At 34.8% G+C, this 12,226-nt stretch overlaps 1 protein-coding gene across 3 annotated transcripts in view; it reads right to left on the reverse strand.

The window, feature by feature from the left end:
* Positions 1-11,086, reverse strand: part of LOC123680417 (nitric oxide synthase-like protein) — a 171,100-nt gene extending 160,014 nt beyond the window's left edge. For all 3 annotated transcript variants that reach the window (XM_045618310.1, XM_045618311.1, XM_045618309.1), the window contains exon 1: positions 10,748-11,086. In XM_045618310.1, the coding sequence (XP_045474266.1) occupies positions 10,748-10,879 (132 nt within the window). In that variant the 5' untranslated portion in view covers positions 10,880-11,086. The remainder of the gene's footprint in view (positions 1-10,747) is intronic.
* Positions 11,087-12,226: the final 1,140 nt, after the last annotated feature.

Below are 12,226 nucleotides of genomic sequence, written 5' to 3' on the forward strand. Positions count from 1 at the left end.
CAGGGAACGAATTGTTATTGTACATATAATGTAAAAAGGATGTGTTATTCTTCGAGGTGTCGAAGATATGTCATGGAGTTGTAAATCTTGAAGAGATTTACTGGGGGGTTGGGAAAGTTCGAAGACAATACGGTCGTACCAGATGTGTCACATCTGTGTATCAGGTTCTAGTCCTTCGAGAATATTCGATTATCAGGAATCCGCGAAGATCTTTGTGGGCGGTGCAGCAAAATTCTTATTGGACAAAGGGATGGTACTTTCCCTAAGGGTGTGGTGAAGCCGAAAGAAGGGAGGTCGATATTCGAGACAGGGTAAGTTCCAATCGGCAGAGAGTCAGTTCAAGTTAAGTCGAAGACGAGTAAAGTTCAAGGCGAGTCTAAGGCGAGTCAAGTTCGGTCGGTCAACTTAAGACGTAAGACGAAAAGACGGTTCGCGGACTAGATTAAGACGAGTCGTGTACGAGTTAGAGACGAGACGACCGAAAACTTGAAGTACGACGAAGACGTGATAAACGAAGACGTTTCGAGTAATCAACAAACGAGTTAAAGACGAAATTCAGTATCGTAGTGAGAAACTTGTAATTGAGACGTAATTAAGATCTTCTCAATACTGAGTTTGTACTGTATGATTGTGGCTTTGTAAATAGATGTAAATAATTCGAAAGAGTTTAATTATTACAAATCCAACAAAGTCACGAAGAAAAAGACGAAAGGCCAGGTAATCGAATCATACCTCTAGACCAAGCCTACATATATTGGAACAATCTGTTACCTATCTAAGAAAACGTGTTGATTTAGACGAATCAAACTTCATGGACCTCCTTCTCTTACAAAAAATAGATTATTATTATTCCCAGTACTGAATTTTTATTCAACGATAAAAATAATCTTCGTTTGAACCAGTTATATTGAGATCACTATCATTAACACAGGACCCAGGTTCATAACTCTAAAAAGGGTTGTGTTATCACACTCTAGTAACCATAGTTATCGAGTAATCTTCTCATTGAGTATGCACTTAAAATATTCCAGTACTAGAATAAATATCTCGTAGGTCCTATGAGTATATCAACTTCCTCGTCGTCTGAATACCATCAACATTAATGAGCTTTTGTACAGCTATCACGTTGAATAAGGATATATATCTGGATATGTCAGTGTTCATAGAGTTCGTTCGCGAGATCCATTATTTTTCATTTGGTAGGAGTTGATTAAGTCGAGAATAAGAGGGGAAGGATATCTGACAGCTTATCCATTTCACGGAGTTTTATACATGATAGTGTTGACAGTTGAATTAGAAGTCGTTTGCAAATATAACGTGTCATATGTTTTATCAGATAGACTTCTATTATTTAGGAAGACTGCATTCTTTAGCAATTTAACGAGAACAAACGGGACATAAAAATACGACTGGGAAGCTTGACAGTTTTATCTAGTGCAGACGTGCAGTTTGTTCAACTTAAAATTGCTGAAGCGCAATCCAGATTGAGTTTATAAATTCTATAGTTGTTGGATTTGGTCCTCATTTGATGAAAACATCAATTAAAACTGTTAAAAAATGAATACCGTATTGTGGAGAAATGATTTTTTTTCAATTATAATAAATTGAAGATTATCTGAATTGGAAAAAGTTCTGACTTGGTTTCACGAATTAAGAGTAATAAACATAGATAGAGGGAGTATACGCAATTCTTACATGTCTCTAACATGGTTAGAATACGTTGTCAGATTGTGATATGTTTTCAAATTCATGATTTTACTATAACTTTATGAATGTAACGGGTGTTTTTCTTCGAGGTATATAACTTTAAGTTGGCATTACTGTTCAAGATGGCGACCTATTTAACAGCTGTCAAGTGATGTATTCTCAGTTTGGTTTGGATATTCATCATGAATAGACTCACGCCTGGACAACGCTTGCAAATAGTGCAATTTCATTTCGAAAATAATGATTCTGTGCGGAATACGTATCGCGCACTACGTCCATTTTATTTTGTTAAGCGTTGAAGCGCACTTCTGGTTGATTGGCTACGTAAACAAACAAAACTGCCGCATTTGGAGTGAAGCTAATCCTCAAGTGTATGTCGAAACACCGTTACATCCAGAAAAACTGACTGTTTGGTGCGCTTTATGAGCTGGTGGAATCATTGGTCCGTACTTATTCAAAAACGATAATAGCTAGAACGTTACAGTCAATGGTGATCGATATAGAGCCATGATTACTTACTTTTTCATTCCTGAATTGAACAACCATGATGTCCAGGAGCTGTGGTTTCAACAAGACGGCGCAACATGTCACACAGCTCGTGCCACAATCGATTTATTGAAAGACACGTTTGGTGACCGCCTAATTTCACTTTTTGGACCTGTGAATTGGCCTCCAAGATGTTGTGATTTAACACCGCTAGACTACTCTCTGTAGGGCTATGTAAAGTCGTTGGTCTATGCGGATAAGCCAGAAACCCTTGACCATTTGGAAGACAACATTCGCCGTGTTATTGCCGATATACGGCCACAAATGGTGGAAAAGTCATCTAAAATTGGACTACATCCGAGCCAGCCGTGGCGGTCATATGCCAGAAATCATATTTAAAATGTAATGCCAAAAGATTATCTTGCGGATGAATTACATTCATGTCAATCGAATAATCCATCGTTGTTTTATTGCAATTTAAAGTTCTATAGCTCTGAAAGAAACACCCTTTATATTATATTGATTGAAATATATATTTATTTGAGTGTTTCCGGATGAAATATGCAAATTTGAATATTTGGAATCTGATATTCTTCATAATTGTCGAATTTATAATAAGCAAAATATTTATTATTTTCTGTATCTACCTGATGAAATCCAAGGTTTTGCAACTTTGGCTCTCCTAATTTCATCGGTTGTTTCACGTCGTTTGGCGCGCTTGAAGTTTGTTTTCTGAATTTCTGATATACTTTGGTATTTATTTCAATATATTTTGAGTTAAAATGAAACGTTGATTAACTATGGGACATAAGAAGTTCGTTCTTTGTGAAGAAACTCGCGAATTCAGTGAAATATCGTATCACTGATATGTTTTCATTTCCACTCACTTCATGTCAAATTTGATAGTTCATGTTGGGGAAAAAATTTGCTTACTGAAAATTACATATTCTCCCTCTATCTATGTTTATTACTTTGAGTCACAAACTAATCAATTGCCTTCGAAATATTAAATTTTTTCATATTCTTCTTGGATCAACATTAAATTTTGCATAATCCTTGAAATTTCATATCTTAATAAAACAGTCCGATTGAATCAGAAGTTCGAAAATGATTAGATTTTCACAGAACCCCGTCCAGACTATGCACCAAAAATATGAAATTTCACTCTGGGATTGTTATCATCTTAAAACATAAGCACTTTTCCATCGCATAAATTTTCATTCTTCACGAAAATAAGATCGCTTACAATATTAACGAAAAAACTTCACAGCGACGCTGCGAAACATGCTGTTCCACTTGTTGAGATGAATCATGCGTCCTATTCGGGAGTAAATACGTGTGTAAACAAACTGAAAGTGATGTGAGTGATTGAACAACGCAATTCCAAGGAGATCTATCAAATGTATAGTTTATTACCAAAGTTTCAAACCTGATATAGATCAGATGTTGCAATCTTCACCCAATCAATTTTGACAAGCCTTCAGGCCTGACTGTTTGGATTCAGTGAGGAATTAATCCTGCCACCAATTAAGTTATTTTCTCTGTCTTGGTTCCCACTCTTTTCAGCACATTATTCCCGAACGTGAGACATTTTGCATCTATTCTGATTTCTCCCGTTGAAAATCTGGTTTCTGTGAGATTATGATTCATTTCAGCGAGATTGATTCTGTCCTAATTGCATTATTCGATGATGATACGTCGTAGGACAAACAAACAAGAAAACACGAAATATCTATTTCTCATCAAAATTTAAATTATATCCTTCGAATTATTAATTTCAGGAAATATGAAGGACCTGTTTGCCAATGTCCTCATGAAACAATGAAAATAATACAAATCAATCGACTAACTCTTTGAAATGCTATACATACTCGTATTGAATTAATTCCATCAATGTTTCAATATCTTTCAAAATTTATGAGGAAATTAAAATTTGAACTTGACAAAATCATTTGATTTTTGATAGGTCATGAGGAAAATCAGAATTATTTGATAGGTAAAGAGGGAATATGCTGATTCTGAATTATCTTTTATCCTCAAAGTATTATAGGTGATATTTCGAGAAAACCTTGATGAGAAAAAATGTTGCAGACATTGATAAATTTGAGGGATAAAATTAAAACATGTACATACAACTGTTGGGTGCTGAATGAATAAAATCATATTTAAAAATGCATACCTACCAAATCGTATCAACTGAATTAATTCAAATTCTTGTAGAAAAAATTATGCCAAAGTTTAATGGCAGCATATTGCATCTGAGATTGATATTCTAGAGGGTTTTTTTAGCAGCAAACACTCCACAGGAGGGCAGTAAGATAGATTAGGTGATTAATTTCCATAATATATAATTTTATTCCAGCTATATTGAAATTTCACTAGAGGAGAACTTCTTTCAATGAATATTAAAATGCGCGAATAATCTCATGAATCATCGAGTTTGACAGCTTGAAATTTAAAATGAAAAAATTAATTTTATCGACATAATACTTGTACCAAGCGCAATAAGTGGATGTTTAAATCCGAGGATGACAACTTTTAAACCCAAGGGCCTATTGCCCGAAGGTTTGAAAATGGCCCAAAAACATCAACATCTCTTAGTACCCATGGTTAATACAAACTGTCATATCAGATGAATACGATATCTACAAATTTGAAAAATTTATTTGATTTAATTTTATCTTAGTGAACGTATAGGTAGGTATCAATTTTCTATGGGACGCCTTATCGTTGCTATGGAAAAACTATCAAATTTCAAATGTAATTATTGAGGAACATAGTAAAATTTCCGAAACAATTTTCCAAAGTACGATACTTTTTCTACGACTGCAATCATTTCCATAAGAACTTAGGCAAATCCAAAAACTGTTGGCAAATCGAGACACAATTACGAAAGGTCAAAAGATTATCGGCAATGCAGGTTGTTATCAATTCGTTTCTGTGGGAACTACTAAAGGTTTCATCTTATTGGTTGTTTGCCGTATGATTTACATTACAGATGCTACCGTATTGGTTGTTGATCGTGCTTTTTGTTTACGGTAAAGTAAATCGCACAGTTTTACATTGCATAGTAATTAAAATAAGCAGTTATAGAGTTGGCGAGACGTACAAATTTCGTTACTTTCTGTAAAGGGAGTAGAAAAAGGCCTTTTTTGAGCTATAGAAAGAGGTTGTACTTTACAACCAGTTGGAAGATACACCTTCGGCAAATCCCATATGTTATAGCGAAATATCTCTACGATGCTATGTATTCTCCAACCTTCTTCATGGAGTAGAAACAGGGATACTAACTACCAGCCCCATGAAGGAACTAGAAACCTTCGAAATGTAGACTTGCAGAAGGATTCAAGGGGGTTTGGTACAATCAGAAACAAAGAAGTGCTGTTGAGAATGAAACAAAAAACAAAATCCCAAAAACTGTGGTAACACAAATTTTGAAATATTATGCTGAAATATGACCTGTCCTTATTAATACTGCAAGGAAAAATAGAAGGGAAACATAGCACTGGAATGAGACAAAGGAGAGATGAATTCCAAATCTGCACCGGTGGATTTCTCTGAATACAATATGTCTGTTCAGTGAAAGATGTTGCAATAAGCAACATTTTGATAATTATATTATTTTCAAAATCCATTAGCTGATATGCATAGAACAAGGAGAAGAAGATTCGATTTTCTAATATTGTCTCCCGGATCTGGAGCACAGATGGCAGCCTCAGTGCCCTACCACTTTTTTCTCGTTATCACCAAGCTTTAAAAGATTCAGAACATAAAGTTGAGTATGTATCGAGATATTGAAGGTTACTCGACTTTTTTGTGTGAAAATGGATAAAAACCAGTTTCGTGAAAACACAATGTTCCTTGTCACAAATCAATGGAAATCATGGTCAAATTGAATGAATTGCTCGTCCAAGTGCTTCACCACCAAGCCCTTTCCCCAGATCTGGGACCCAGTGATCACTACCTTTTTGGATAGATACCTCAAAATAATGGTCCAGGGATAGCAATTTGGCTCCAATAAAGGTAGAGACGAATATTTCTACAGGAAAAGTATTGAAGATTTGAAGGAGCGTTGTTGTACAAGTAACTCTATAAAATTGTAAGCTGATGAATAAAGCGGATTTTCAAGAGAAAGGGGTTTTTTCTCAGATTGCAAATATTAATTTTGCAGACAAAAATTAAAGTATTGCTTTTCCTGCCCAGGCAGCAAAGTAAAGACTTTCCTACCTAGGCAGCAAAATGATTATTTTCAATGAGAATAAAACATTCGGCATTATCTGATAATCGATATTTTTGCCACCTCCCTTATTTCTGGAGGAGTAAGTTCTTCTGAGTCGTTATTACTGTCCATAATATGAATATATCCAACATTTTACCAAAAAACTGTCATATATTTCGTGAGTTGTCAAATCTTAGTTGTCAAACTATAAGTATAATGGACATATACATTTCCATAGGAATCAACCAAAAATTTCGATTTCTAAAAATTTCGTTTCAATTTATCACTACAGGAAAAATAAAAAGATTATAGGAATTGTAATAATTTGCAAATACAATATCCTACATATATCATTACAAACAAAAGAAGAAAAACATATATGTTCAACTCGGCAGCAGAGTGGATTGACTGCCTATCAGCCGCGGCAGTCAATAATTTATCACTTTACAGCCTAGTAAAACAAATAACTATTTACTGGTTATTCTCCGGACTTATTAAGTGAAGTGTTACCTAATATTCGTGAAATTTTCATTATTTCTGAACACTGAAGCTGAAAAAATCTTGAAATGAATCATTTTTATTCGTACAATTTTTTCAGGATTCGATATGTATGTGAAGATTGAATCGTTAATATTTTATGTGCTTATCCATTTATCCCAAAGAGCACAGTTATCCTTGGATAAATTAAAGCGTCACTGTCATTCCTGAGTTGACACCCGCCTTCGATATTTTCATCCCACTCTAATCTTTTCATATCAACTGTGGCATATCAATCCCGGTTGATACCCAAACTCAAATGAAGCGATTATGGCCCATAAAATTAATCGATGACTCCATGGTGTGCCTTCCCCCTTCCTCCATAACTGTAAAAATCAGAACAGGAGAGAATCTGATCGAAATTTAAGGATATGGGCAATTAATTAAGGTATAAACTTTCGGAAGAGGAAACATTTCAATTTACGATGCGATAAAAGTGTGCCACGGGTGCCAGTTCAGATTGAGTCTCAAAAATAGTCGATTCTCTCGAGTCTAGATGAACTGACTTTGATTGAAACCAATAAATTTTGATCGCATATTGTTCCCTGAGGATTGCCTGAAATGCCGAAATGGATTATCTTCTGAAATACTCCCTCAAATTTTATATTTGTGTAGTGATGTCTGAAGGGTTGACCATAAGATGTATCATTTTGATATGAAAAAATTAAAACGAGGTTTTCATAATTTCTTTAAACATTAATCTGTATTGTTGAATGACAATATTTTTAATTTGCGAATAAAAAAAAATGTTAATAACTTTTCGTTTTTAGCAAAAGAATTGATGATATGTTCAATCTATGAAACACTGATATATTCGAATCTCGAAAGCCTCTATAAGTTCATTAACAGAGCAAAAATAGAGGTTCCGTGAGTAGCACAGTTCTGTTATTCTGAATATTTCCCAAATAAACTGTTTCATCACTTGTCAAACTGATGTAGAATGGAATTTCCATAGATTCGAACTGTGTAAGTTGCATAGAAACAATGCATCTATGAACAGTGCAATTATCGCAGGGCTGTTTCGCTTCTTACAATGCAATTACCGCTGTAATTTTTGATAATTGTTCTCCATATACATAGAATTTTTGACAGGAGGGAAATATTCCCCCAAATTACACTCGTGCATCAAAATGACCAGATAATTTCGCATTCCAGCGTGTTTTCTTTGAAAAACTGCATTCGGTCATTTTCACTTTTGGAGAAAGAGCCATGCAGTTTTCATGACAACACGCTGTCATGCAAAATTATCGGTAATTTTGATGCACTTGTGCAATCACTTATGATAATTTCATCACAAATTACGAATTCGATCCAGATGAAAGTTTTCAATTAGATGTAAAATTACAGTTACATATAAGTAACTAAAAATCTTTTGTTGATCGCGCTTTCAGAAACAGAGAAAAGTCAAGCAGAATTTCGAACCTATACAAAAAAATTTAAATTCATTATAGGATTGGTCAAAATAATAAACCTTCGTATCACCTGCATTATCGAACCTCAGAACTCACATTTTTTTGAGTTGTATGAGGCCAATTGAAAAGGTCCTCGGTCTAATGCTCAGATGGCGGTGCTAGTAATAAATCCATATGATTTTTAGTTAGTACCAACCTTCAAACGATACGTGTCAAAATTTGATAGCAGTCCGATCATTAGTTTGTGAGATATTGCATTGTTAGTGTAGCTACTTGTTATTTGAAAAAAAATGGAAAAAAAGAATTTCGTGTGCTGATACAAATTGCTGACAATATTGTTTTTTGATGGGAAAAAATACAATTGAAGCAACATCTTGGCTTGATGAAGAGTTTCCGGGGTCTGCACCAGGAAAATCAAACATCATTGATTGGTATGCTGAGTTTAAACGTGGTTAAATGAGCATCGAAGGCGGCGAACGCAATGAAAATTAAAAAAGTTCACAAAATAATTTTGAATTACCGTAAAATGAAGTTGATCGAGATAGCAGACATTGTGAAGATATCATCTGAATATTTATACATGAGAAAACTGTATGCGAAATAGGTGCCGCGCGAGCTCACAATCAATCAAAAACAACAACGTGTTAATGATTCTGAGCAGTGTTTAAAGCTGTTCAAATGCAATAAACCTGAAAAAAATATTGCAAACAAAATTGCAAAATTGCATGAATTGCCCTTCGAATTGCTTCTACATCCACCATATTTGCCAGATCTGGCCCCCAGCGATTTTTCCTGTTTTCACTCCTCATAAGAATGCTCGCTGGAAAGAAATTTAGCGCCAATGAAGAAGTAATCGCCGAAACTGAGGCATATTATGAAGCTAAAGACAAATCGTACTACATAATTGGTATCGAAAAGTTGGAAGATCGCTATAATCGCTGTATCGCCCCCGAAGGCAACTATGTTGAAGAATAAAATCGAATTTTGCCAAAAAAATGTGTTTGACTATGGTAGACCGGGGAATTTTCAATTGGACTGTTGGAGACATTTTTTTCAGTTCGTTGACCAACTTTCTCGAAATCATCTCCAGCCGTTTTTCCGAAAGGAACAAATCTTAAGAAATTCTTCCTGATTCTCATAATTACTTTTTCATTTGAAGTCCTCAATTCCAAAGGTAAATTGAAAAAGTAGTAAGAAAGTGATAACAGCGTAGGTCGGTCATGCTGTCGAGTGCGGAAAAGGTACTTTCCACATGAGCCTAGTCCGGAAAGTACGTACTTCCCGGACTAGGCCAGAAAAGAATCACGTCGTTTGTGTCATTGTGAATATGAAAATCTCAGTAGGTATATTTTTAATAAATGCAGTTGATCATTACCATAGCAACCGAGAAAACGGCTGACAGTTCATATGAAATTAGTTGCCAACAATTTGCATGTTTTTTGATCGCAATCGCAATAAAATATGGAAAGCAGCAGCGATAGTGTTATTCTACACGGTTGCCGAAAAAATATTGTACGCAACAGGCCCGAAAATGTTTTTTTGGACTCACAGACTTCCAGGACGAGCATAAGCGAGTCTATTCCTCCAAAAAAAACATATTTTCCGGACTTGTTACGTAAATTACTATTTTGTGCGCTCAGCCGCATAGAGAAATTTTTTAATTTTATGATTGGCGCATAAAGACATGCCAAATTTTATGATTGATGCGACTCTTTAATATTTGCGTGCGGAAAAAACCCTTGCTATTCACATTCCGCATGCATATGCGTGCGGAAAGTGAATAGCAGGGCTTTTTTCCGCAAGAATTTGCACTATTTTCCAAACGTCAATGCGTGTGGAAAGTGGAAAGTAATACTTTCGAAACGCTAGTAGGAACATATTTTTTCACAGTAATTTGAGATATTCAAGAAATACTAGCCTAGGTATCTCGGAAACAGTTGGAGATATTTCGGATCCGTTAATACCAACACACTAATCCTTAAATAACGCAATTTTTTTTGTAATTTAAGCCACTCTGTATTTCTAACGATTTTCGATATCCTTGTAGTGCCCCTCTAAATAGTTCTAACCCTGTATATTGTTTCTGTCTTTCAATTAAAATTGATTGAAATTTTTTTCGAGAAGTAGTCTTCCATATACCCCTTCTGTCTGCCAAATTATCGAATATCGAAAATATTCAAGTATTTGGCAAGCACTTAGTATATTACTACTTAGTATAATACAGCACCTCTGATAGTTCTTGATGTTAAATTTGTCTGTATTCTGTCCTATTCTTTCTGTTGTTATTTAAAATATTTTTAAAAATACCTTTAAATTTGTATCTATAATATTATAATATAAACTCTTAGTTGTATGATAGAATTCTAGACCATTTTAAGTCACTTACCATCGGATTATTTCTTTTATTATGCAATTCATCAAAAATATCCTTTTCCCTATCCGCGTAGTTCCTCATACAAATAACCTTTCTCTTAGGCCTCATCCCGTTCACACTTTTCACACGTTCTTCTTGGCCCATGATGGTTTCGGATAAGTTATTGGATTCGGTCTATCGAAAAACGTCTAACGTATCACAAGCACGACAGTCGGATCGAAATGTATGGAATCTCGCAAAATAGTTCGAAGTCTTCGAGCATCAACCGGAATTGTGAATCTGGCTGATTGACGGTGTGTCAGGAAAGCATTCGGATGCGTCTTCGACAAAATGTTATTTTACTCAACACGAAACAACGAGAAGAAAATTGGTTCTCTCTGGTATATTTATGTGTCCCCCCACCAGTAAGTTTTCTTGTGTGTGTGTTGACAGAATTGAATAGGGGGATAATTCATCTCGATTAATATTTTTATGTATTCACAAACTGACTGAATTATTTGATCATCATATCCTTTTCCGATTGTTGGTTTCTTTCTTCTCATAATATGCCGAGCTTTTTGTTGGGAATTACCGTTGCGGTTTTGTTTTATTTTATATAACAATAAAATGTTGACGGGTCTGTCATCATATAGTTCCTTTCATTTTCGCTAATTTCGATAATAATTTGATCCTGAAATACCGGGGGTTTCACCATAATTTCACCCCCCCTTTAACTTTGTTACTGAAAGAGGTACAAAAAAATGTTTTCTAGAAAAGTTCCACGAAATCGACTATTATTTTTAAAATGATTTCACAAAACGAAATATATACAGAGTGGGCAACTTATTAATTGCAACTTCATTTTTTCAAATGGAACACCCTGCATATTTTTTTTCATTTAACCAGCTCTTTTTCCCCTGATTTCGAATATATAACATATGTTCGGCCTATATCTCTCATTCTGAGTACCACAGAGTTTCAAATTTTAAGAACCACCTGGCAAGCTAAGTAATCAGTTTTCAAGTGGAAGGCTGCGATAATTCAAAATGCTCTTTTTTTGAGTTATCTCGTTGTTAACGATATATTACATACTTTTGCCATTGAATGAAAGTATTCATCGAATATGCACTACACAGAAGCGGAAAAATTTGAAATATTTGCACTTTATGTGAAGAACAATGTAAATAAGAAAGCTACAAGAAGAGAAAATATGGAATTGCAAATCATCCAATTCAAATTTATAGTGAAAAACGATAACTCAAAAAAGGACATTTTGAGTTATCGCAGCCTACCACTTGAAAACTGATTACTGAGCATGCTAGATGGTTCTTAAAATTTGAAACTCTGTGGTACTCAGAATAAGAGAGATAGCCCAACAATATGTTATATATTCGAAATCAGGGAAAAAAGAGCTAGTCAACTATAGAAAAATATACAGGGTGTTCCATTTGAAATAATCAAGTTGCTATCAATATGTTGCCCATTCTTTATATATTTCTGTATTGAAATCAT

The sequence above is a fragment of the Harmonia axyridis genome, chromosome 5 (assembly GCF_914767665.1).
Source record: "Harmonia axyridis chromosome 5, icHarAxyr1.1, whole genome shotgun sequence".
Lineage (NCBI taxonomy): Eukaryota > Metazoa > Arthropoda > Insecta > Coleoptera > Coccinellidae > Harmonia > Harmonia axyridis.